This window comes from Leptodactylus fuscus, chromosome 2 (assembly GCF_031893055.1).
Source record: "Leptodactylus fuscus isolate aLepFus1 chromosome 2, aLepFus1.hap2, whole genome shotgun sequence".
Lineage (NCBI taxonomy): Eukaryota > Metazoa > Chordata > Amphibia > Anura > Leptodactylidae > Leptodactylus > Leptodactylus fuscus.
This window is the reverse complement of record NC_134266.1, coordinates 120,140,212-120,167,957: the sequence shown is the minus strand read 5'-3', so window position 1 is coordinate 120,167,957 and position 27,746 is coordinate 120,140,212. Positions and strand designations below refer to the sequence as shown.

At 42.5% G+C, this 27,746-nt stretch overlaps 2 protein-coding genes across 2 annotated transcripts in view; one reads left to right on the top strand and one right to left on the bottom strand.

Annotated features, from left to right (window-relative positions):
• Window positions 1-1,992: 1,992 nt before the first annotated feature.
• Window positions 1,993-21,658, bottom strand: NCDN (neurochondrin). The gene is made up of 7 exons (XM_075264524.1): window positions 21,411-21,658; window positions 15,318-15,494; window positions 12,357-13,355; window positions 10,178-10,419; window positions 6,705-6,929; window positions 4,022-4,164; window positions 1,993-2,924 (listed from the first exon to the last, which is right to left on the bottom strand). The coding sequence occupies exons 2-7, from the start codon at window positions 15,435-15,437 to the stop codon at window positions 2,488-2,490; spliced, it is 2,166 nt and encodes a 721-aa protein (XP_075120625.1). The 5' UTR covers window positions 15,438-15,494; window positions 21,411-21,658; the 3' UTR covers window positions 1,993-2,487.
• A 5-nt stretch (window positions 21,659-21,663) lies between these two features.
• KIAA0319L (KIAA0319 like) overlaps window positions 21,664-27,746 on the top strand; it is a 91,156-nt gene continuing 85,073 nt past the window's right edge. Inside the window, exons 1-2 of the mRNA XM_075264481.1 lie at window positions 21,664-21,770; window positions 22,586-22,704. The gene's annotated coding sequence lies outside the window, so the exon portion shown is untranslated. The remainder of the gene's footprint in view (window positions 21,771-22,585; window positions 22,705-27,746) is intronic.

The window sequence follows — 27,746 nt, the reverse complement described above, 5'->3', positions numbered from 1 at the left end:
GAACAGGAAACTGAGGCTACAATTTGCACAAGCTCATCGAAATTGGACAATTGAAGATTGGAAAAACGTTGCCTGGTCTGATGAGTCTCGATTTCTGCTGCGACATTCGGATGGTAGGGTCAGAATTTGGCGTCAACAACATGAAAGCATGGATCCATCCTGCCTTGTATCAACGGTTCAGGCTGGTGGTGGTGTCATGGTGTGGGGAATATTTTCTTGGCACTCTTTGGGCCCCTTGGTACCAATTGAGCATCGTTGCAACGCCAAAGCCTACCTGAGTATTGTTGCTGACCATGTCCATCCCTTTATGACCACAATGTACCCAACATCTGATGGCTACTTTCAGCAGGATAATGCGCCATGTCATAAAGCTGGAATCATCTCAGACTGGTTTCTTGAACATGACAATGAGATCACTGTACTCCAATGGCCTCCACAGTCACCAGATCTCAATCCAATAGAGCATCTTTGGGATGTGGTGGAACGGGAGATTCGCATCATGGATGTGCAGCCGACAAATCTGCGGCAACTGTGTGATGCCATCATGTCAATATGGACCAAAATCTCTGAGGAATGCTTCCAGCACCTTGTTGAATCTATGCCACGAAGAATTGAGGCAGTTCTGAAGGCAAAAGGGGGTCCAACCCGTTACTAGCATGGTGTACCTAATAAAGTGGCCGGTGAGTGTATATACAGGGATACAACTAGCAAAGACTGTGCCCAATATAAAACTTTTGATTTGGCTCCCTACTCCCACTTGGCATAACGCCCCATTTACATACACTATAATGTCCCATAGCATCTCCTTCACACAGTGATAATTTCCCACAGTAGTTCCTTCACGCAGTGGCCCCTCCATTCAGTATAATAATTCATGGTGTTCCCATCACACAGTATAATGTTCCATATTTGCCCCTTCACAGAGAATAATATCCCATAGCGGATTCTCCACACAGTATAATGTCCCATAGTGGCCCCTCCACAAAGTATAATTTCCATTAGTGAACCCCTCACTCAGTATATTATTTCATGGTGGACCCTCCACGCCATATAACATTCCATGGTGGCTCCTTCACACATTGTAATGTCCCATAGCGGTCTTCACATAGTAAAATATTCCATAGCAATCCTCCACAGAACTAGTAAAACAGGAAAATGCCTTTAGGTTGAGGCTGCTTTTTTGTTGCAGCTTTTGCTGGGTTGTTTTAAGCTAAAGCCAAGAATGGCTACGAAAGGAATGGAAAATATATAGGAAGTACCCTACTTGTAATTTTCCCTTCTGCTCAATCCACTCCTGGCTTTGGTGCAACAAACCAAAGCAAAATCTCCAACAACAAAAAACCCTGTGTTTTTTTGCAACATTGTGCCTCAGTCTTAGATTGGATTCAGACATGAAGAGCCAGCGATGTCTTTGTCCTAGTGGCACAGATAGTGAAAGCATCATTCGAATGGATACTGGGGTAGACAGCAAAAAACACCACCAAAAAAACCTAACATGCTGCACCATAACTTTCATTTTGTATCCTGCTCCTGAAAATGAAAATAGCATTGTGATAGGTTACTATAGGCAAAATGTTTTAATAAATCTGTCCCTATTTATAAGAAAACAAATGGAGTGACCTTATTCTGTTGAAATAAAGTCTGTTCATAACCTGACACATGCATGTGGAAAGAAGTAGAAGGTAGAATAAATAAATAGGTATCTACAAAGACTGCACGGTAGCTTCTTAGAATATTCAGGTGTTGCATTACTGAAGTGGAGAATAACTATGCCTCTCCTATATGCAACCTTAAAGCACCTGCCTTGACATGGATACAGCAGGTGGTGCCTCATAATAACAACAGTCATAGGAGGAAGCGCCACCTACTGGATCCACAGCATACCAGGCGGCTCTGGATATTCAAAAGTATGCATCATGCTACAGTGGATTGTGAGATAAGAGCCAATTTTATTTTTCATTTTTATCTAAATAATTATTTTTCATAGTCACTGACTCTATAGTATATTTCCTATAGTAACCATGTCTACAAATCTCACTACTGTGAAAAGCTGCCCATGGAAGCTTTGATATTTCTACTTAATACTATGGTGGAAGGTCTATGGTCAGATATTATGTCCTTCTGAAGAACAAGTCCATAGTAAGCCACCGCACTCCATGGTACGGAATGAATCCAGTTTAGGATTTGTTGATCCAGTGCATGTCTAAAGGTATAAAAGTAAGTGCTTGAAAAAGTCAGGTACCTCTGAAATTACTTTGTGTGCCTATAAATATGTATGTATTATATGATTTATTGTACTGGTTATCACTTCTCAAATAAGAGGCACTCTAACTTAAACATGGTTGACTCACACTTGACATCTATTACCCATCTACAAGACGGGTGACAAATGTTTGATAGCTGAAGGAAACACTGCTGAGACCATGATGTGCTTATATTAAAATAATATGAAACTGACAAATTAGTATAGTGCTTAAAAGAGAGTTTTCAGAGCATTTCAGATAAGCATTGTTCCAGGGCAGCCATTCCATATACATTAGCTTTCTCTACACCTCCACGAGACAGGATAAGTTCTCTGCAGGGAACACTGGTCTGAGCCAGTTGTGTAAGAAGAGCCTGCAGTACCGTCACCAATTCCAAGTCCACAGATCCTGGTGAAACCATATCTAGCAGACGCAACAGGTCTTGTAACCAGCCAGATGTAAGCACCAGAGTAGACAACCAGGGAAACAGAGGAAGGCAGGCAGAGAATGCTTGAACTCCCAGGAACCACAACTCAGAGATGTCTGTCCAAGCCTGGGCATAGTCATCATTGAGGGCAATATGTTGTTGGTCTTCATCAGGTTCACTGGACACCACATGACAACGGCTCAAAAACTTAATTACCGCCAAAAAGAAGTCTTGAGAAAAACTTTCCTGAAAGACTGAAATGAGAAATTGATTCAATTAGACCCTATATAATTTTTATTAAAATTATAATAAGCAATATATATATTGATAGGTTGCAAATTTTACGTTCAATGAATTGTAAAGCACAGTTTGTGATAAAGTCAAGACCAGTATTCAAAATTCTACAAAATACCAGATCACTTCTCATATTCCAGTGTTTCTTGCCAACTTAAATCTTGTTATGGTGATTTGCGTCCTTCTGGGAAGTACAGTCTTTATACCAAGGGCTGTACAGCAGTCTAATGTAGGACAAACTAATACTACCACTACATTACAGGAGTTCAGATAAGCTAAGAAGGTGTCCATGATATTTAAAGGGAGTCTATAATTGGCTATATCTTTATATATTTTTAAATAAGCATATCTTTGCATAGGCTTTAGAAAGGCTATTCCAGGCATACCTTTCATTCATTGATCCACGCTGCCATTTTTTAATTAGCCTGCATTTCTTGATATGCTAATTACCCCGCACAGAGCACCGGATGCCTTCTCTAACGCACTGCTTGCGTCAACAGCCTTCTCCGGTTCTCACCGCCCCCTTCTTTAAACATGATCCCTCCTCCTAAAGTTCTTCACTGCTTCCTTCAGAGCAGCTAGTCACGTACAGCGCATGTGCGAGATTTTAATCGCGCTGCAGGAGTGGATTGAGCAGAAGAGAGAAGTATAAGCACTTTCTAGATATTCCCATTCCTTCTGTAGCCACTCCTGGGTTTGACTTTAAAAAAAATACAGCAAAATCTGCTACAAAAAAAACTGTGTTTCCGCAACGTGGGGTCTCAGCCTAAAAGTGTTGCAAAGTGAAAAGTTCTCACAAAATAAAAAAATCTCAGATCCACGCGTTTTTCTTTCTTTTTTTTTTTTTACCTGTAATGTAAGCACTGTATTGTCTGAAAACACTAACTTTCTATTTTTCTCAGGGCATAAAATCCCATCTGGATATGAAGCCTGTATCACATTCTGAGTTACATGCAGCCGATCAGCTGCATACGAACACAGTTTGTTTCTTGATGTGAAGCATTATCAAGCATGTGTATGGGCAGCTTAGGGAAGGGGTCTTAACAGATCCTGTTACCTGGAGAGGAAGCAAGTAACCGGCTCATCATCAGTCCCAGAGTGGAAATGTTTGCCACCAGAATCAGTGGACCTTCCTTTGTCAGCTGCATAGGAAGACACTGCATAAGAAGTTTCAGAAGGGTCACAAAGCAGCTTTCCTGCCTGGTAAAAACAAAATGAAAGAAATGAATTATCCCAGCTTCACAACAATTTTGAGAGACAAATGTTATTTTTTGTATAATACAGAGTTATACAATTTTCTAATATACTCTTCGTATCAATTCTAGAAGGTTTTCTAGATCTCTGCTTGCTGTCATTCATTCTTATTTCTATTAGATTAAAAAGTCAGTCCATGGTCATGTGATGGCATGAAGCTCGTTACCAGGCAGATGTCTAATTACTGGGATGTGACTGTAATGAGCTGTGTGCACGATATACTATGGGATATTGTTAGATATATTACTGTCTATATATAGGAATATAACTGTAAGTATAACAGTCTGAAGAGACGCCTGTTTCTATAACATGACCATGGACTCATTTTTATCCACTGGAAGAAAGCAAGATGAATAACAACAACCACAGATCTAGAAAACTGTCAGGAAGGGCTGTATATTTCTTTATTATACAAATACACAATAATATTCGTCTCTGAAACTAGACAAACCCTTTGATGAGGAGTATGACATTCAGATATTATATCACAGTAGCAATTTAAGGGAATAAAACTTGGGGACAGTTTCCTTTTAAACAATACATTATTGTAATTGTCCATTTATATACAAAATTATATTTTTTATATTTAGTAGAGATTACTTTTAGCCACATGGAAAATGAAATCCAAAGCAGCATGTTAAAGGGCAGAATGAGATGAGGAAAATGATATATAGTTTGTTGGAGAAATATTCAGTATAACCTGTCGTATCTATTGAGATCTCTGTTCTTTCTACGCTGAGAATTCAAGGAGGTGGTCCTATCCTTGCATGTGGTAATTCAAGGGAGTGGTTAATCTGATGGCACTTTTGATGCATCAACATACAAGGAGCAAAGATATAAATGAGTAAATGACATGTTATGCTGAATCCTTTCCCACAAACCTATGCATCAATCTGCCCAACTCTCCCTGTACTACAACATGCTGCCTGAGGCCTGCACTGCATGTTCAATGTGATATTTTCCTTTAAGCAAGAAACAGACAAATGACCTACAATATGTTATGACTGCAAACAGTACCTTAAATACTTTCACATGCGTTCTTACACAACCTTCTAGAGGTATGGCTTGAAAAGAATATATCTTACAAACGTTGAGCTAGTAAGGAACATGCATAACAGGCAAGACCAGTTAAGAACTTTGACTGTCTAAAGGCAGGATTCAAACACAGAGATTCTGATGTAGAGAAAAATTGGATTTTTGTACCAAAAAATCCCTTCTTCATTGTTTTCATTAGGGGACACAGTACCAAGGGTAAAGTTCCGCCACTAGACAGATAAGAACGTGTGGGCTATACCCACACAGGAAGTGTGACTGGCAACATCAACCAGGTAATGGTAGCTCAGAGCAGCCTGGGGCCAGACCAAAGGCTGCATATTATAAATACCGGCATGTTTGATCGCAGCAACCAAGGGGTTAAAACCCTGCTCCTAAGTCGGCGCTGACAGTTGAAAACCTACCCTGACTGCCCAACGTAATTTTACTATAGGGCATTCAGGAATGACCGGTCAGTGCCGATGTATTTTTACTAGGGGTCAGTCATTAAGGGGTTAAAGAAGTTTGTTAGTTTTCCTAGTTTCCACTTCTGCCCCAACTCAAACGTCACAAGTAAAATATACAAGTGTAAGTTGTGCCAAATCTATCACACAGTATGTGCGAATGTAATTAAAGGGGTTGGCTACTTTCAGACCAATTTTGACAAACAAATGTACAATAAAAAGATATACAATTTTCCAATATACTTTCTGTATCAGTTCCTCACGGTTTTCTAGATCTCGGCTTGCTGTCATTCATTCTGTTACTTCTAGAGGAATAAAACTCTGACCATGGTCATGTGATTTACGGTCCATGGTCATGTGATGAGCACACAGGTGCACAGCTGATTACCAGGTAGATGTCTGATTATTGTGCTGTGACTATAACGAGCGGCACCTGTGTACTCATCACATGACCATGGACCATAAATCACATGACCATGGTCAGTAACAGAATGAATGACAGCAAGCTGAAATCTAGAAAACCGTGAGGAATTGATACAGAAAGTATAAAGGAAAATTGTATATCATTTTATTGTACATATGTCAATTTGGTCTGAAAGTGGCCAAGCCCTTTAACCACATGCATCTAGATTTTAGACAGTATTAGTAAACCAGCCCTATTAAAGGGGCTGTCCAGAAATTGGACAAACCAAGAAAGAGGCTGGGTGAGGTGCAACATAAAAAAAAAAAAAAATTCCATACTCACCTGTCTCTGGCACTCCACTGCCCGCCACCACTGTCTGTTCAGTATTGCACCGTGCCCTCGTCTCTGGAAGTCATGTGCTACACGTGACCACTGCGACCAATTGCTGGAAAGGAGCTGGAGACAGCACTCACTTTCCAGTAACCACTGAGGCCACTGATTGGTCTCAGCAGTCATGACTGAATGGACAGAGGAAGTGGACAACACAGTGCTGGGGATAGAGTAAAAGTCTTTGATCCCATACTTACCGAATAAGCGTTGGCTCTGTAACCACTAGATTGAGGAAGACCCCACAACAGCTCTGTAGACTCAGTTGGGCCTCATATTTGCTTTCCGCAGGTACTCCTTCCTCAGAGAACATCTCCCACTTTTGCTGGTAGTATTCACAGAGCAGAGCAGGCACTCCTTCCCCGATTAGTATTTTACGTGGAGCTTCTTCAGCAGACAAATGGCACAGAGCAGGAAGCAGGAACCTGGAAGAGTAATAGAATGATTGACATGTACATATAATAATAGTAGATTTTATTTAAACAGCGCCAACATATTCCGCAGCCCTTTACCAGCCGTCACCAGTTTTGTCCTTTAATGTGCAGATGGTGTCTGGAAATATAAAGTTAGTCTGAAAAGACATCATATCGTGTGCGGTAATGTGGGAGTGTGAACAGAGGAGGGTTTGTTTTTAGGCATTCTTACTACAGAAGGGCTTACGTTATGAATTATGATAGGCCTGTCTGAAAAGATGTGTCTTTAGTTTACACTTGAAGCTGTAGAAATTGGCAGTTAATCTGATTGTCTGGAGTAGAGTATTCCAGAGGAATGGCATAATATATTGTTGAATTTAAGGTGAAATACCCACTCATTGTTGCCAGTAAAGTCACATGTAGCCATACTGTATGGCTAACAGATCTCTCGCCAGACCTCCGTCATGTTTCTTTTCAAAGTGTTAAGGGAAAAAAAATTTCCATCAAGGTTGAGGACGGGCAAGTGGCAATTGTACAAATTGTTAAAGAGGTTCTTTCACATCCTCATCAATGTGCAATATTATACACCACTAGAAAGCCAAAAGAGCGCTGTCAGCTTTCCCGTTATGATAGGTTTTTTTTTTTGTTTTTTTGTTTCTAATTTCCCTGGCCTCCTTGAAGAAAACTGTATTTCCTGGACAACCCCTTTAAAGAGGACCTTTCACCACTCCAAGCCTGTGCAGCTTTCTGCACCATGTTATAGGCGCTGCTGCACAGACTCTGGTGCACTTTGAATTATCTCCCTAGCCCCCCTCGTTTTGGAGCTCTGAGCCCCGTTAATTCTGGCGCCGTGTATGTTAATTAATCCTTTACAGTCAGAAGGACATTTCTGACTATAAAGGCAAGAGCTACGTCAGTCTGACACTGTCCAATTAGCAGTGGACAGTGTCGGAGCTGCTTCTGCTGTGTGCTCTCGCGAGATCAGGCAGTCCTCTCTTCACAGGGCTGCACAGAAGACCTGGAGAAGCGATCCAGGCCATGTATTGAAATGGATGAAAGAGAACTGCACTGACATTGCTACAGGTAAGTAAAGAAACCCCTAAGCAATGAGCATAAGTTCCCTGTACACCCTGTGGTCCTAGGTCTATCCACTATACAACGAGCATTAACCCCTATAGCCCCTAGCAACGAGCATTAACCCCTAAGTGTCCATATAATTGGCGCTCAAACGAGTCTTTACTTTACAACAGTCTCAAAAAGAAAAGAGCACCAAGTTGCATGGTGTAGTATTCCAAGGTAAAGTGAGTGCAAAATAGAATAAATTCAGAGACTCTCACCTTGTAGAGTTGAGAGACATTCGCAACTACTTAGAATGCACTGGAACCGTTTAGCAGAGGGTTCCTCTCTGGTACCAGGGAGCAGTCAGGTCCGGACACCCAAAGGTGTAGAAGATCAATAGGAGAACAATGGAGAAAACCAGTAGGGAATCACCAAGGACCGCGCTCTCACAATTATCCAATTTCTTTATTCAGGTCACAAACACGATGTACATTTCGGGGTACAACCGCTTTATCAAGTGTTTAGAAACAGGTGGTCCTTGGTGATTCCTACTGGTTTTCTCCATTTTACTTTCCAACTATGGTATTAAACAATGAATTTCAGGACTTAACAGATTACCTTTCTCAAAATGTGTCAGATATCAAAATGGTAATTCCCCCAAGGATACAATGTCTCACTCTACCAACTATTGTAACTTCCATATCTCTCAAATTAATGCTGCAGGAAGTCTTTCACTTCAGCTGGACTCATAAAAAAACCCTGTGTATCCTGAGGCACACTATGTACTTCCACAATAAGTTGGGAGGACTATCCATCCATTGCTAACGTATATAAAAATTATATTCCCTGAGGTGAGGGATGAACAACTAAGGGGGTGTTAACACTTGCACCCCTGTGCGTACTGTGCCAGTCCGCCAGGTTTCTGTCCTAAGCCCCGGGGAAACTGCATAGGAGATGACTTCCCGCCGGTCAGTTTTAAAACCCATTCATTTGAATGGGTTTTAAAAGCAAACCACCGGTGTCCGTATGCAGCCTCTCCACGAGGAAACAGTTTTGTTTTTATTCTTTGTGTAAGCGGCCACAGGAAAATGACCGCGGGCATGCGCAGTAGGCACTACCTGACGGCAGAGCTGACTGCACATGCCAGAAGTTTGAAGCCAGCACCGTAAGACAACGCAGGCAGAAGCCGTTACAAACGAAGATAGAGATGTGGAGGATGTCAGCTTGTGTAACCTTCATTTTAGATTTCAGACATGTGGTCCTGCCATGTGCTCACAGACTCCATTTTGGATTTTGAGACCATGTTGTCCTACCTGCAGCCATTTTACAACTCACCTTTGTTTAAGAGAACTCACATCCCTCTCAGCCCTCAGGGAGGTGTGACCTCTCTTCAGTTTCTTATCCAATAGACATGCATCAGGAATATTGTTACAACTTCTCCACCAATCATGTTATGCTAATTATCCTAGCCAAACCTATTCCTGTGTATGCAATGTGTTATATACTGCTTCATTGTCATCATAAAGCAGAACCACCATTTACACCACAGCTGTTGTGTAATTTGTGCGTATCTCTAGCATATGCTAATATGTCTTTAACAATTTGGACTTCAATACAGTGATACTTAGCACGAATTGCGCTCACAGAGACGTCGCTGGAGATTTCTCTCGCAGCATTGGGGACGCCCCCAGTGTTGGGAGAGAACTCCTTTGCATACAGAAGAAAAACAGCTTCGGTCTCTGGAGGGCAGACAATCTCAGTTTGGGTCTGGAATGGCCCCACACAAAAGAAGCCATCAGAGAATCCAGCTGTTTAAAAAAATGGAGAGGCACGGCTGAAGTGTCCACTGCTGAGTTTGAACAAAACAAAACTACTCAGTCAATGGTTGGATGATGTGCCACTGTATGGGTTCAAGGTCAGGAAGACTGGTAACAGGCAAGTATTATAGTATTTGTGATTTTAAGTCTTCTATACCATAAACAGAACTGATGGCAGTAAGCTTTTAGCTCAACGGTAAGGTCCAACAAAGCGGAAGTATTCACAGTTCTTGTTCCTCCGCAACTCCTGTGCAGCACAAGCTACATAGGATGTAAGAACAGTAGCGATGAGGACTTTGGCAACACACAACGTTAAAAAAAAAAAGAAGAAGAAAAAAAAAAAGTCTGTAGCGAAAATGAAGGTGTGAAAAAGCACATCCATACCTTATTGCATCTCCAGGCCACAATGCACCCCAGCTGCTGCTCAGTAATGCCATCTGAGATGCTTCTCTAAGTTGACACCTATAGGTAACTCCCCGCTGAAACCATGTTTGCATGTAATGGACCAGGAAAGGCAGCAGCTGGATGACCTCCTGCCTAAGACAGGAGGTTTCTTCCGCAAGCCAGGCTCCAAGCAACCTGACTGAAGCCAGTGTAAATGGATCTTCTATTTTTTCCCAGCCCACCTGCAACATAAGACAGTTTACAATTAAAAGTCTTGCTCTCATTTTCAACAGTACAAATTGGAGTCTAAAATAAGGATTTGCGTTTCTTTTATTATTAGCTCTTATTTTTCTTCTAAGTTCCTAATACTTAACTCATTGAATGTTTCTACACATCTGATAAAGCACAGGAGGTGCTGGAATGCTATTGAGTTGATTTAACCACTTCCGGACCGCCCATAGACTATATACATCCAGGAAGTGGTTGTCTAGTTCTGCCAGGACGTACCTGTACGTCCACCAGAAAACAGCAGCTGCACGGAGATCGTGTAGCTGCTTTCACTAGGAGCCGGCTGTAACTTCAGCCGGAGCTCCTAGAGAGAAGACAGGGCAGATTTATTACCTCCCCTGCCTTCTCAATCGCTGTGTATACAGCGCTCAATGAGCGCTGTATACACGGCTATGGACGCAGCCATAATTCAGCCGCCCTCTGACCCGGCAGACACGTGATCCACCGGGAGCAGTGTCCTGCCAGAGCTGCTGGGTCCTACAGGACTCAGATCAGCTCTGCATACTGTGTATACAGCGTGCAGGAGTCTGTATTCCTCCTGTAACTGAGGTTAAATGTACCAGCCCCAGTTATACGAGAAATCAGCCTCAAGTACAAAAAAAAAAAGTGATCAGATGTCCCCAAAGGTCTCTTATCACCTTATGGGGACACAATCTGGAAAAAAAATAAAATAAAAATATAATAAAAAAGTTTTAAAAAAAATGTAAATAATAATAAAAAATAAATAAATAATACGCTAATAAAACGCCGTTATTAAAGGTTATAGCCCCGCCCCCGACGACACCATACAAAATAAAAATTACCGTAACAGAGAGGAAAAACTATATTATAAAGTTTTTCAGTGACACTTTGTGTTATTAAATAAAAAAAAAAAAAGAATTATAAATTGAAAACCAGACACAATTTCCCTCCTATTTTGTTTATATTTTCCTGGATATAAAAAAAATTAAAACACATTTGAAAATAAAAATAACATAAAAATAAAGCCCTATGTGTCCCTGAAAAAAGACGCAAAAATTAGTTGACTAAGACATACGAGAAAAATTTTACAGACCTCAAAACCGCACATACATAATAAACCTAAAATGTGTCTGGTCCTGGACCACAAATTGGCCCGGTACTGAAGTGGTTAAAGGAATCCTATCATTAAAACACATTTTTTTCTGGTTGACACGTAGGAATAGCCTTATGAAAGGCTATTCTTCTCCTACCTTTAGATGTCTTCTCCGCGCCACCGTTCCGTAGAAATCCTGGTTTTCATGGTATGCAAATGAGAGTACACAGTAAGTAAGCGGCCATTTTCTTGTGGCCTGTGGGCATGCACAGTCGGCTCTGCCCGAGGCCTACAAGTTTGACCGCCTGCGCCGGAAGAAGACACATGAAGAGGACGTTCCTGAAGAAGATGGAGGCGGCGCTGGAGACTTCTCTCGCAGCATTGGGGACACCCCCAGTGCTGTTTGAGCATGCGGGCCCGCCCCCAGTGCTGCGAGAGAACTCATTTGCATCCCAACGAAAACCGTGATTTCTATGGAACGGCAGCACGGAGAACGGCGGCTATTTCTACGTGTCAACCAGAAAAAATTGTGTTTTAATGATAGGATTCCTTTAAGGGTCAACTGATATGACTAGAACATTTGGTTTGTGTACAGTTTGCATCTACAGTATTGATTCGAACCCAGGACTCGAGCGCTGCAAGCCACCGTGCTTCACGTATCTACAGTATTTTTAGACTCTGCCTGGTTTGCAATTTTTGCCCAAAAAAATTACAGAGATCCTGATGGAAAGCCGCAAAACACTTTAAATTCCACCAGCTGCATTAATATATTAATATACAACATTTAGTCCCCACCATATTGTATATACTAACAGAATTCCAGACAATAGCACATACCTGCTGCAAATAGAACATGACAGCTGCACAAGCTTCCTGCATCACCTGGAGGAGCTGCAACTTCTGCTCTTCTCTAAGGAGTAGATGTCCATCCTCTTTTGTACATTCCTGAATTCCCATCTCAACCATGGCATAACATGCTGTGGCAACTGTTTGTCTTGAATCCAGTGGCATGGGGTCTTCCAGTAGCATTCTTACCTCCACACATGCCAAGTTCACCAACAAAGACAAGAATTTTGCCTTTTCTCCTCTGCCGTCGATCATGATCCAAGATGATCCATATATATTCGAGAGGCATGCTGCAAGCTTCAATGCTGGGTCTCGCTGGGCAATACTCAGCTTACTACTCAGGATTTTAAGTAAACCTCTTGATAAATGTTTAAGGCAGTTTGTTCCCCATGATGTCTCAATCAAAACTGTTGATGGTGGAAGGAATACAGGAAGGATTTCTGCTAAGTGAAATTTATAGCTTTCACTTTCACTGTCAAAGTCTTCACAAAGCTTAACCAGCAAACACCGAAGTTCACCAGAGCTTTTTTTCCAACACATGTCTGGCAGAGAGGTGAGTAATGATGTAAGTATTCTGAGGGCATTTGTCCATCCATGATTCTGCTTCATATAAGCCTCACAAAGGGAGGCGACAGTGTCACCAGACACCAACTGCCTTGCCCCATCAGGAGATGCAAGGATGCCTGCAAGACATTGGTAGGCATCTTCTACCATAGAGGTCAATTCATTGACGTTTTCCTGGCAAGAGATATTCAGCGTCTCATTCAGAATGGGAATTTTATTAATAAGCTGTGGATGTGAAGCAAGAGAGGGGTCTGTACAGAAGCAAGCCAAAAGAGTCACCGCCAGGCTTCGAAACAAGTAGTCAGGACATCCATCAGGAACAGTCTTAGAAAACAGAAGACGGTTTGGTAAGGAGAAACCAACTGCATCAAAGATCCTATGTCGTGTTCCTTCTTCAAGTTCCTGGGCTCGTGCACATTTTGTTACCTGAGGAAATGCAGTGAGAACAATAATTTAACAGCTGAAAAGTTGTACTTGTAAGCAGGGGTGAACATGACCCTTTCGCCGCCTGAGGCGAACTACAGAAAGCTGCCCCCCTTCCTGCCGGAGGGGGCGGAGCGAGGCGTGGCTGAGAGGAGGGGCGTGGTGAATTGAAGACAGCGGGGCTTAGCGCCGTTCGCCGGCAGAGAGCAGGCACGGAGAGGGCCTACTCTCTGACTGAGCGTGAGGGGAGGCTGCTGGAGCAGCGCTGCTCCAGTGGCCTCCCCAAACCACCACTCGGTGCTAAGCCAGTCCAGGACAGCTTGTCCTGGACTGGCTTAGGTTAGCAAAAATGCCGCCCTCCCTGAAGACCTGGCATAGCGCCGCCTGAAGCGCTCGCTTAGGGTCGCCTCATGGGAGGTGCGGCGCTGCTTGTAAGTTTAGAATTGTAAGCGATATAACTCTCAGGCCTCGTTCAGATGTGTGGGAATTGTTAACTCCACAAAGTTCGGAATGATATCACATATCATTGGGGTTAAAAAAATAAATAAAAAATTCACATGACACAGGTTTTGAAGGCAGGCTTTTCTAGTATGCAGAATGCCACATTGCTTTCATGCTCAGGGCATGTATTCTGGCATGCTTTCCGAATTAAAATAAAATGTGAAATGTGTGAAACAAAACCTGATACAAATCAAGTGTCTTCTGTTTGTATCTGTCACATGTGACAATTTTTTTTGTCCGTTGTGCCTATCCTCTGACAGATCACAAAACATGCCAGGGACAGTAGTCTCAACCTAGAACTGAAGGTGTGCTAGGACATCAATATTTGATCGTGGGCGCTGACCCTTGTCACCCCACTGATCAGTTGCTTGAAGGGGCTATTGGTGCTTGGATATGCCCTTCAGACTTTTCCTTGTTTTTTACTGGTTTGTACTGCAGAATGCTTTACGTTAGTACTGGTAGTCCTGAATATTGCAGTTTCATCCCATTCACATGACATTTTACTTGTTCTGGGTCTCCAATCTAGCTAGAGGGCAGGGCCCAGTCTCATGTGTACTAAGAAACAGTTTTTTTATTTTCTGGTCACTCATGTTTAGAACTGAGCGATTAATCAAATTAATTTGATTAATCTGCACAGAGTGTTCCAGACTATTCTATATTTTAACAATTCTCTAATTTGTACCTCACATTTGTTGTAGTTGTAGATGTTGGGATTTACATATGGCACTTGCATCAGGAGCTGGTAGCTGAGTGGGTGCTAAAACTGTAGGGTCTCTACTGTTTCACGCAGCTGACAGGGTAGCAGTGCCTGCGAGATGCCTCAGATGGCAGGCACTTAATCGCTCTGGTGCCATGGGCAGATGTGACAGCGGCACCTGAGGGTTTCTGTTGCTTTCACTCCTCTCCAACCTCTTAAGACTGCAGGAAAAGTTTAATTGCTATGGCAACCAAGAGCCTTCTGCTCCGGCACCGGCACTCCATTCACGTCTATAGAACTGTAATCTTCGGCAGGGTCTGCAGTCCCATAGAAGTGAACAGTGTGCAAATCACACAAGCAAACTTGTGCTCCATTCACAAGAAGGCTTTAAGGGACTTTCAGTCCTTTGCTCCCCTGAACGGTGGGGGCCCAACTGCTAGGCTGGATACTTATCCTCTTGTCCTGTGGATGTTTACAGCGGTCATCCACAGCCTGTTCAGGCAGCGATATTTTACATGCAGGCTTTCTCCTCCAGCCACTGGCTAGGATTGACCCCTCTTCACTGTGGTCAATAGTTTGGTAATATGAGAAGAAAGCCTGCATCAAATAGAGACGGCTCCTCCAGTGCAAGCTCACTGAACTTTATAGTTTGTTTTTTTTCAGTTTTTTTTTTTTCCAAAACAAAAACAAGGATATAGAGATTCAAAATTGAAACGTGTCCATTATTCCATTATTGAGGCACAATTTGTGAGTGTACTATTTCTTACCAGAAGCAACGCAGCAAACTGCTCACTATCATTCTTTGATGCTCGAAGAACTTCTAAGCAACGTTCCAGGGCAGAATTCTGGCTGCCGCCACCTGGGGGCGACTCTGTCCCTGTGGACATTATTTCTAGTAGCTGGAACAGAAGAATTCACTTACATTAGCTGCGCAAGTGCAACTCCTAATGTAAAAAGAGAGGAAAAAAATGTGTAAACAACCATTGAACCCTTTCACTGCCTAGCAAACATTATTTGGAACATAACAGAATATAAGAGCTAGAACTTAGAGGTTAATACACTGGAATATTGAAGCCTAGGTACTTTGTTTCAAATGCTACTGGAAAAGTACATAATATACATAATCATCTCCTGCGCCCAATCATGACACCTATATAAATAAAATTTATAATAATAATAAATAAAATTTATTATCATTATTATGACACATTAACGGCTATGGCATCTGGTCCGCTAAGTTATTCTGGCGATTCTGTGCAGGTGTTTTTGTATATACATAAATATACATGTCCTCGGAAAACCTTGCACTTTTATGCTTTGGCTCTTGCTTGTTTTGCTTTTCAGGTTCAAACTTTTAGCTACAGACATGAGTTTATATACGTATCGCTTAAACGATATGCTTCAGTGTAAAGTTCTGTGAAGATGTCCACAACAGTAAAGTGCTGAGTGTATACAGTTTTAGAATATGTCTACTATTAGAAAATACTGTATATAGGCATGAGTGGATAACATGATGTTTTTGTTAAATACAGATATGGTCATAAGTGTTGGCACCTAATATTTCCAGAACATGAAGTACGTATCTCTTCCAGAAAATTTATTGCAATTGCACGTGTTTTGTTATACATATTTATGTCCTTTGTGTGTATTAGAACACAAAAAAAGGGCAAAATTGATATAATTTCACGCAAAACTCCAAAATGGAACACACAAAATTACTGGCACCCTCAACCTAGTATTTGGTTGCACACCTTTTGTTAAAAAATAAATAAATAACTGCAATCAAAATGCTTCCTATAACCATCAACAAGCTTTTTATACTTCTCAACTAGAATTTTGGACCACTCTTCTTTTGTAAACTTCTCCAGGCCTTTTCTATTTAAAGGTTGCCTTCTTCCAACAGCAAGTTAAGATTTCTCCCCAGGTGCTCAATGGGATGTAGATCCGGACTCAATGACTGGCCACTTTAGAACTCTAGAGCTTTGTGTCTACCCATTTCTGGGTGATTTAGTATGGTTGGGGTCACTGTCCTGCTGAAAGCCCCAAGACCTAGGACGCAAACGCAGCTTTGTGGGTCTCACTCTTTTTTCGGTAAACAGTAGAATGATGTGCTTTACCAAAACGCTTTATCTTGGTCTCATCTGTCCACAAGACATTTTCCCAAAAGCATTTTCTGAAACTGCAGTCTAGCTTTTTATGTGTCAGTGTCCTCCTGGGTCTTCTGCCATAGCGTTTCATTCAAATATCAATGGATAGATCACACTGACACTGAAACAACCTGATCAGGACAGCTTGAATTTCTTTAGAACTTGATTGTGGCTGCCTATCCACCATCCGGGCTATCTTGACTTGCAACCTTTCATCAATTTTTCTCTCCTGTCCATGTCCCGTGCCAGGGGTTGTAAAATTCTTAGTTATGTTGCGCTTGGTGGACAAAGGAACATCAAGCTCTCTGGAGATGGACTTGTAACATTGAGATTGTTGATATTTTTCCGCAATTTGGATTTTCTAGTCCTCAGTCAGTTCTCTTCCCCTCTTTCTGTTCTCCATGCTTAGTGTGGCACACACAGACACACAATGCAAAGACGGAGTCAACTTCTCTCATTTTTTATGTGGTTTGATGAGTTTTTTTTTTTTTTTTTAGATTGCCCACACCTGTTACTTGCCAAAGGTTTCGTTTGAACGAGCATCACATGCTTGAAACAAAATTATTTACCCACTATTTTGAAAAGGTGCCAACAATTTTGTCTGGCTAATTTTTGGAGTTTTGTGTGAAATTATGTCCAAGTTGTCCTTTTCCTTAGTTTTTTTTGTGTGTTGCTTCAATAAACACACAAAGAAAATAAACATGAATAAAAAAACAAATGTGTAATTGCAATAATTTTTGAGTAGAAATACTTCATTTTCTGAAAAAATTTCAGGGGTGCCAAAACTTACGGCCATGACTGTAATTCAAATATTTATTTGCGTATGTATGTTTTATCTGGGTGTGACGATTGTTAAAGAGGCTCTATTAGCAAAATTATGTTGTATGAGCCCCACATATGCGTGAATAGCCTTTAAAAAGGCTATACACGCACCACTAATCTAATTTTAAACCCCCTGCCCGTTTTAAAATAAAACTATAAAAACATATATGTAAATCATACCTGAACGTGCACGCTGGGCAGTTGTGCACAATCCGACGTCATCTTCGGTCCCTTCTTCCTCTTCTTTCTTCTTCTAGCGACGTCCTCCTGTCCTGGCTCTTCTCCGCCTTCATCTTCTTTTCTTCCAGATATGAAGACGTTCGCAAGCATTCTGTGCATGCTTGTGATACTTAGAACTACAACAAAACTGGCAGCGGCACATGCGCAGTAGCGCTCTGGAGGGAGCGTTACTGCGCACACGCGGGATTTCAACACAACCCGCCAGAAAAACAGAAGAAGATGAAGGCGGAGAAGATCCAGAAGAGGAGGACGTCGCTGCAAGAAGAAAGAAGAGGAAGGAGGAACCGAAGATGACGTCGGATCGTGCACGACCGCCCAGCGTGCACGTTCAGGTATCATTTACATATATGTTTTTATAGTTTATTTTAAAACGGGCGGGGGGTTAAAATTAGATTAGTGGTGCCTGAATAGCCTTTTTAAACGCTATTGATGCATACGTTGGGCTCTATCAGCATAATTTTGCTGATAGAGCCCCTTTAGAGATGTGTGTGCATTACTGCCTGTCGTGTGATACCAAGGTGTGTGCATTACTGCCTGTCGTGTGACACCAAGGTGTGTGCATTACTGCCTGTCGTGTGACACCAAGGTGTGTGCATTATTGCCTGTCGTGTGACACCAAGGTGTGTGCATTACTGCCTGTCATGTGTGCATTATTCCTGTACTGCGGCATCTTTGTGCGCATTATCCCTATAGTGTAAAATTACTGTGTTCATTATCCCCGTACAGTGACATCTCAGTGTGCATTATCCTAGTACAGTGACATCTCAGTGTGCATTATCCCGTACAGTGACATCTCAGTGTGCATTATCCCCGTACAGTGACATCTCAGTGTGCATTACCCCCGTACAGTGACATCTCAGTGTGCATTATCCCCGTACAGTGACATCTCAGTGTGCATTACCCCCGTACAGTGACATCTCAGTGTGCATTATCCCCGTACAGTGACATCTCAGTGTGCATTATCCCCGTACGGTGACATCTCAGTGTGCATTGTCATCGTACGGTGACATCTCAGTGTGCATTATCCCCGTACAGTGACATCTCAGTGTGCATTATCCCCGTACAGTGACATCTCAGTGTGCATTATCCCAGTACAGTGACATCTCAGTGTGCATTATCCCAGTACAGTGACATCTCAGTGTGCATTGTCATCGTACAGTGACATCTCAGTGTGCATTGTCATCGTACAGTGACATCTCAGTGTGCATTATCCCCGTACAGTGACATCTCAGTGTGCATTATCCCCGTACGGTGACATCTCAGTGTGCATTATCCCCGTACGGTGACATCTCAGTGTGCATTATCCCCGTACGGTGACATCTCAGTGTGCATTATCCCCGTACGGTGACATCTCAGTGTGCATTATCCCCGTACGGTGACATCTCAGTGTGCATTATCCCAGTACGGTGACATCTCAGTGTGCATTATCCCAGTACGGTGACATCTCAGTGTGCATTATCCCAGTACGGTGACATCTCAGTGTGCATTATCCCTGTACGGTGACATCTCAGTGTGCATTATCCCAGTACGGTGACATCTCAGTGTGCATTATCCCAGTACGGTGACATCTCAGTGTGCATTATCCCCGTACAGTGACATCTCAGTGTGCATTATCCCCGTACAGTGACATCTCAGTGTGCATTATCCCCGTACAGTGACATCTCAGTGTGCATTATCCCCGTACAGTGACATCTCAGTGTGCATTATCCCAGTACAGTGACATCTCAGTGTGCATTATCCCCGTACGGTGACATTTCAGTGTGCATTATCCCCGTACGGTGACATCTCAGTGTGCATTGTCATCGTACAGTGACATCTCAGTGTGCATTATCCCCGTACAGTGACATCTCAGTGTGCATTATCCCAGTACAGTGACATCTCAGTGTGCATTATCCCCGTACGGTGACATCTCAGTGTGCATTATCCCCGTACGGTGACATCTCAGTGTGCATTATCCCCGTACGGTGACATCTCAGTGTGCATTATCCCCGTACGGTGACATCTCAGTGTGCATTATCCCCGTACGGTGACATCTCAGTGTGCATTATCCCAGTACGGTGACATCTCAGTGTGCATTATCCCAGTACGGTGACATCTCAGTGTGCATTATCCCAGTACGGTGACATCTCAGTGTGCATTATCCCAGTACGGTGACATCTCAGTGTGCATTATCCCAGTACGGTGACATCTCAGTGTGCATTATCCCAGTACGGTGACATCTCAGTGTGCATTATCCCAGTACGGTGACATCTCAGTGTGCATTATCCCAGTACGGTGACATCTCAGTGTGCATTATCCCAGTACAGTGACATCTCAGTGTGCATTATCCCCGTACAGTGACATCTCAGTGTGCATTATCCCCGTACAGTGACATCTCAGTGTGCATTATCCCCGTACGGTGACATCTCAGTGTGCATTATCCCCGTACGGTGACATCTCAGTGTGCATTATCCCCGTACGGTGACATCTCAGTGTGCATTATCCCCGTACGGTGACATCTCAGTGTGCATTATCCCCGTACGGTGACATCTCAGTGTGCATTATCCCCGTACGGTGACATCTCAGTGTGCATTATCCCCGTACGGTGACATCTCAGTGTGCATTATCCCCGTACGGTGACATCTCAGTGTGCATTATTCCCGTACGGTGACATCTCAGTGTGCATTATCCCCGTACGGTGACATCTCAGTGTGCATTATCCCTGTACGGTGACATCTCAGTGTGCATTATCCCTGTACGGTGACATCTCAGTGTGCATTATCCCAGTACGGTGACATCTCAGTGTGCATTATCCCTGTACGGTGACATCTCAGTGTGCATTATCCCAGTACAGTGACATCTCAGTGTGCATTATCCCAGTACAGTGACATCTCAGTGTGCATTATCCCAGTACAGTGACATCTCAGTGTGCATTATCCCAGTACAGTGACATCTCAGTGTGCATTATCCCAGTACAGTGACATCTCAGTGTGCATTATCCCCATACAGTGACATCTCAGTGTGCATTATCCCCGTACAGTGACATCTCAGTGTGCATTATCCCCGTACAGTGACATCTCAGTGTGCATTATCCCCGTACAGTGACATCTCAGTGTGCATTATCCCCGTACAGTGACATCTCAGTGTGCATTATCCCCGTACGGTGACATCTCAGTGTGCATTATCCCCGTACGGTGACATCTCAGTGTGCATTATCCCTGTACGGTGACATCTCAGTGTGCATTATCCCAGTACAGTGACATCTCAGTGTGCATTATCCCCGTACAGTGACATCTCAGTGTGCATTATCCCCGTACAGTGACATCTCAGTGTGCATTATCCCCGTACAGTGACATCTCAGTGTGCATTATCCCCGTACAGTGACATCTCAGTGTGCATTATCCCCGTACAGTGACATCTCAGTGTGCATTATCCCCGTACAGTGACATCTCAGTGTGCATTATCCCAGTACAGTGACATCTCAGTGTGCATTATCCCAGTACAGTGACATCTCAGTGTGCATTGTCATCGTACAGTGACATCTCAGTGTGCATTATCCCCGTACAGTGACATCTCAGTGTGCATTATCCCCGTACAGTGACATCTCAGTGTGCAGCATTATCCTTGTGTGTAAAGAGACTAAGATAGTCGCACAGTTCTCGCCCGACTTACTCGTAACAGTCCGGGTTATCGCGAGTAGTCCCGCCGCTGCACACACTGACCCTTCCGGCCTCCCGTCTCCTCTGCTCCAGCACCACCACACGTGTTCCGGCCTCCGTTCACTACACAACTTCCGCTTTACAACACCAACCAATGCCAGAGGCTGTCACAGCCCCGGGGCGGATACCATGGTAACTGATGCCATGCTGGGGACACTGAGAGGAAGCCTAGGCTCAGCTGAAGCCACCACTTCCGGGAGGAGGAGGGAGCTAGCTTAGGACAGGGGGAGGGGTTTCGGGTGTAGCTGGGGGACAGCGACAGGTACGGCAGGGCTACGCTCCAGGTCTGTGCGGGTTCGGCTGGCACGTACGGGTAGGTATGGTGCATGGCATGCTAGTAGCGGCTCCCTGTGTAGCAGTGGGTTGCAGGAGGAGCTGCTGACTGGAAGGACAGTTTATGTGGTTTTCTGCTGCACCTGTTGTGTGTGCTTATTGCTCTCCATCAGCAGTGTAACTGCTCGGCACTGGATTGTGTCCGGAGGACATGACGGCCCCGTGTTCTGGGACTTAGCTTCTGCTCAGTGCATAGACTCCTAGACAGCTGGCAGGTTGTGGGCACACTAGGCAGGTGCTGTTACACAATGCCCTGTACTCTGAGCTGGCCACAACTGTAGTAATGTTCTCCTTATCCACCTGCATTGTATGATCTGAATGTTAGGCACAACCATGGTGGAGAAATTGTAGTAAAAGAAGACACGCTAATCATGAGTGATGGCACACAATCCTGTTGGCTCAACTCCATAAGTAATACATAGGTGCTCAGCTTTTACACTCATATTGTCGCTTCTAATATTGCATCCAAAATCCCATTGCTGATGGCGGTAAATGCTTTATGTTCACAGCTTGGACATTAATGGGCTTTCTAATAATATGAGTAGGGGCACAGTTGGGGAATAAAGGGCAGGGGGCTACAGATGTGGACACTGTGGTCTCAATTGCTTTAATAGATTGGTATAGTTACGTGTCATAGTTTTCAGGAGCCTCTTCCTAGCCAACCGCGACAGTTTCTTACAGCAGCAAACGTGACAGTGTTATCTGTAGTTTTCGTGAAACAACAAGCCGTTTTATGGGGTACAGTTCATACATACAAGGCAAACAAGAGGTGACGTGTTCTGTCTTCATCCACAGCTCAAGGAATATTCTCTGATGTAAACTATTGATCAAGAAGCAGAAGCTCCTGTCCTACTGCCATCTTAGCGAGTGTAGTAATGTTACTGCTGCCCCTTCATGAATAAGACATGATTCAGGTGAGAATGTGCAACCATTTTCCATTCTTTACATATGGTCTTCATGGCAATAATATAAAATAATACATTATACAATAATATTTGGGTTAACCTTGTAAATTGTATTTACACCTGCTATTTTAAGGGAAAACATTGTTTTGTGATAAGAAAAACAAACAAACATATTTTCCAATAGGCATTTGCTGTTTTACAAAAAAAAAATTATCATAGGGGCACATTTGGTCTTTTTGTCATTTATCTGATGTCAATGACTTTATAGGAAAATTAACTTAGAAAATCCATGTATGTTTATCATAGAAGCAGTTCTAGTATGATTATTGTTATACCTATAATCTTATTGAAAAAAAAAAAGCATTTATTAAGCCCTTATTCACACAACTGAGCTGATCCTTATCTGTGTGTGTCACAGATCTGCGCGTGAACCTTCTCTTTACAGAACTAATCGCCGTGGAAAGGACAGGAGAGACTGATCTGTTGGAAAATAGAACATGGCCTATTTTTACGCAGATCATGGACACCACACTACCAAGAAACTCAGTTGTGTGTATAAGCTGTAAATTGTATTTCTTTGTTTAGTAGTAGTGGGGCAGCTTTGTGCGATGTCACATTTTAACACAATTTTAGGCCAGTTTTCCACAAACTTAAAGGGTTTGTCCAGGATAAACTGAGAATTAACACCTAAACTAAACTCCTCCCCCCGCCTAACATCTAATTTACTTCAATTAAAAAAATGTATAATTACTAGAGATGAGCAAGTAGGTATTTAATACTTAATTATTTAATAATTACTCATATCACTCGTGCAGAATGTATGGTTGTCCAAACAGCCATTTCCTCAGGGATAGCTGTCCATTCCGAATGTGATGAACCATCATCCGGACCAAAGCCACTCCCTCACCAACTTCCATTGTATAGGACTATAAGTCCAGGGAAGCTATTGGGACTTTTGAGGACAAGTCATTAGACAAATCCCAGTACAAAAATCCCTGAATCTCAAGGAGGCGCAACTTCACTTCTCTTTTTGTTCCTCTGAGACTATCATCTACGCATAGTCATGAGACCACTCCAGAGACACTTTCTGATGATCCGGTGAGGTTCTGTTTCACCGCTTTGTTACCATTACTCTTCTCTCTCCCCTATCCCCATCAAAACTTACCAAGCCTTCCTGTATCCGGGACAGCTCCTCCCCTCTTCCTGTCTTTCAGTAGTGGGCGGAATAAGTTATCTAGGGAGATGGTGGGATCGCTAGGCTTAGTGAGACAGGGATGGTGGGAAGAACTAGTAATAGGCGGGATTGCTAGGCTAAGAAGATGGGGAGAGTGGGAGGGGCTATCAATGGGCGGGATCGCTAGATTTAGTGAGACAGGGAGGGTTTTGTAATGGAGTGAAAGAGGAAGGGTAGCTGAGTGAGAGGGAACTAGTGTTGTAGCCACAAAGGAAGCTGCACATCAGGAAGCTAACAAAAGTAAACAAAGGCAGAGGATGCAACAGCTGCCAGAGACACCTAGAAATCACCCCAAAGGGTGCATGCACACTACGTAACGCCGGGCGTGTATGAGAGCCGTACACGCCGGCATTACGGCAGACTGCCGAACACTTCCCATTCACTTCAATGGGAGCGCTCGTAACAGCGGCGTTTACGAGCGCTCCCATTGAAGTGAATGGGAAGTGTTCGGCAGCCCTGCTGTAACGCCGGCGTGTACGGCTCTCATACACGCCCGGCGTTACGTAGTGTGCATGCACCCAAACACTGCTAAAGGTATGAAAAAAAGCAATTCTCCAGCAAAAAAAATATATATAAAATTTAACTTGGAATGATTAAAAAAGAGACATACAAAAAAAGTGGATCCTTATATAAAAACAGAGACAAGCTTACACATTTTGGGACGTATATTTCATTCCCTTAGTCATAGCTTATAGATGGTTACTGACAGACTTGGTTTATATGCTGTCAGGAAACTTATCTGTTAATTAAACACAGGTGGTGAGATCTTACACGTGACCTCAAACTTAAAGGTACAAGCAATACATACATGAAGTGAGAAAGAAACCATAGTTCTAAATAACATGTGTAAGAAATCTCCCTCTGAAACAGGAGCATATCTAAATTAAAAATAAATGAACTGTCAAAAAAAACCAAAACACTGTGTGTGAACATGGTTGCACAAAAGATTAACTCATTACGTCTATAAATGCAGAGTCAAAAAGAAACATAGAAAAACAACAATAACTCACATGGTATACAGGATATTATTGGATTCGGAGGGAAAAAAAAGGTATGCGGGTGTATTAACAACTTCTGGCATTACTAGCACTAACAGAATGTTCTTAAAAAAAGATTTTCTGCCCAGTAAACTCCTTTAAGGGGATTTTCCAGTAATGAAAGTTGTCCCTTAGCTATAGGACAAGGGACAAATGCTAGATCTGTGGAGTTCCCTTGACTAGGACTCCAACCATCAGGAGAATGAAGAGTTCCATATGACTTGATAACACTTGGCTAAGTGCAACAATGCTCATGTGTGCAGCCCGTTCACTCCAGGCACACTTGACCATTATTGTTGTAACTAGAATATCTCTTTATATAATCTCTTTATATAGGCAAATTTTGCTTATGTCCTCCAACCACAGTTGGGCCGTATTATCAACATCACTTCGCACAGAGAACTAAATGATCCTGCAGTGTGTCTGTGTTTCTTTCTTTTTTTTAGTTGCTATGATTCCTAGTATTTCTCTATCTGCCATGAGCTTGTATGTGTTTCTCTCTTGTTATATACTATTGTACCATTCATGAAACTGTGTCACTGAAATTTCCCCATTGTGGGGCTATTAAAGGATTATCTTATCTTATGACCAAACTGAAAGCATTATAGAGACATTTTTGACATAATATACAGGCCTATGAAAAAGTTTGGGCACCCCTATTAATTTTAATCATTTTTAGTTCTAAATATTTTGGTGTTTATAACAGCCATTTCAGTTTGATATATCTAATAACTGATGGACACAGTAATATTTCAGGATTGAAATGAGGTTTATTGTACTAACAGAAAATGCGCAATATGCATTAAACCAAAATTTGACCGGTGCAAAAATATGGGCACCTCAACAGAAAAGTGACATTAATATTTAGTAGATCCTCCTTTTGCAAAGATAACAGCCTCTAGTTGCTTCCTGTAGCTTTTAATCAGTTCCTGGATCCTGGATGAAGGGATTTTGGACAAACAATTCAAGTTCAGTTAAGTTTGATGGTCGCCGAGCATGGACAGCCCGCTTCAAATCATCCCACAGATGTTCAATGATATTCAGGTCTGGGGACTGGGATGGCCATTCCAGAACATTGTAATTGTTCCTCTGCATGAATGCCTGAGGATTTGGAGCGGTGTTTTGGATCATTGTCTTGCTGAAATATCCATCCCCGGCGTAACTTCAACTTCGTCACTGATTCTTGAACATTATTCTCAAGAATCTGCTGATACTGAGTGGAATCCATGCGACCCTCAACTTTAACAAGATTCCCGGTGCCGGCATTGGCCACACAGCCCCAAAGCATGATGGAACCTCCACCAAATTTTACAGTGGGTAGCAAGTGTTTTTCTTGGAATGCTGTTTCTTTTTGGATGCCATGCATAACGCCTTTTTTTTTATAACCAAACAACTCAATCTTTGTTTCCAAAATGAAGTTGGCTTCTCCAAATGTGCTTTTGCATACCTCAGGCAACTCTATTTGTGGCGTACGTGCAGAAACGGCTTCTTTCTCATCACTCTCCCATACAGCTTCTCCTTGTGCAAAGTGCGCTGTATTGCTGACTGATGCACAGTGACACCATCTGCAGCAAGATGATGCTGCAGCTCTTTGGAGGTGGTCTGTGGATTGTCCTTGACTGTTCTCACCATTCTTCTTCTCTGCCTTTCTGATATTTTTCTTGGCCTGCCACTTCTGGGCTTAACAAGAACTGTCCCTGTGGTCTTCCATTTCCTTGCTATGTTCCTCACAGTGGAAACTGACAGGTTAAATCTCTGAGACAACGTTTTGTATCCTTCCCCTGAACAACTATGTTGAACAATCTTTGTTTTCAGATCATTTGAGAGCGGGCTGTCCATGTTCGGCGACCATCAAACTTAACTGAACTTGAATTGTTTTGTAGAAAGAAATGGTCCAAAATACCTTCATCCAGGATCCAGGAACTGATTAAAAGCTACAGGAAGCAACTAGAGGCTGTTATCTTTGCAAAAGGAGGATGTACTAAATATTAATGTCACTTTTCTGTTGAGGTGCCCATATTTTTGCACCGGTCAAATTTTGGTTTAATGCATATTGCGCATTTTCTGTTAGTACAATAAACCTCATTTCAATCCTGAAATATTACTGTGTCCATCAGTTATTAGATATATCAAACTGAAATGGCTGTTGCAAACACCAAAATATTTAGAACTAAAAATGATTAAGATTAATAGGGGTGCCCAAACTTTTTCATAGGACTGTAGTTGGAAAAATATGCATATACTTCTGTGACTTTTAAGAATTCACTCAGAAGACCCCTAAAATAATCTTTACTCAGAAAGGGGTTGTGGAGTGCACTATACATGAAGTTGGGTCTTCTTGGCACTTGTGACCCCGGCACCAGGGGCATTGAAATATGAACTTTTTGGTCTGGCAGTCTACATGATCATTACTCCAGGTATGTTTTAATTTTAATGCTCCTTATTTACCCAACGAAAGGAAAGTTTTCTATGTTTAGACAGGTTTTGTGTACACATTGCTTGTCATTCATGTAAACAAACCATGCAACTACAGTCTTAGCACAGAAGATGCAGCACATAATAATAGTGAAGCACATTTAGTAATTTTTACTTGCACTTGGGCAAACTGTTTAATGCATAAGTATAGCCTGTGGAGTGGCAGTAGGATCTGCTCGTGGAAACTTAGCAGCACCTAATAGAATACATACAATATTGTAAAGCTACTTCTGTGAAGAGGATAGTTGAGTATTTTCTTCCATGAAATTTTGACACCTAGTAAGCCAACAAGTTGATGGAGTAAA

Coding starts and splice junctions, on each gene's coding strand:
- NCDN (XM_075264524.1), bottom strand. CDS start 15,437: ATGTCCACAGGGACAGAGTCGCCCCCAGGTGGCGGCAGCCAGAATTCT. Junction 6,930..10,177: donor TGGCCTGGAGATGCAATAAG/GTATGGATGTGC, acceptor TTACTCTTCCAG/GTTCCTGCTTCCTGCTCTGT. Junction 2,925..4,021: donor GTTACTTGCTTCCTCTCCAG/GTAACAGGATCT, acceptor TTCTCATTTCAG/TCTTTCAGGAAAGTTTTTCT.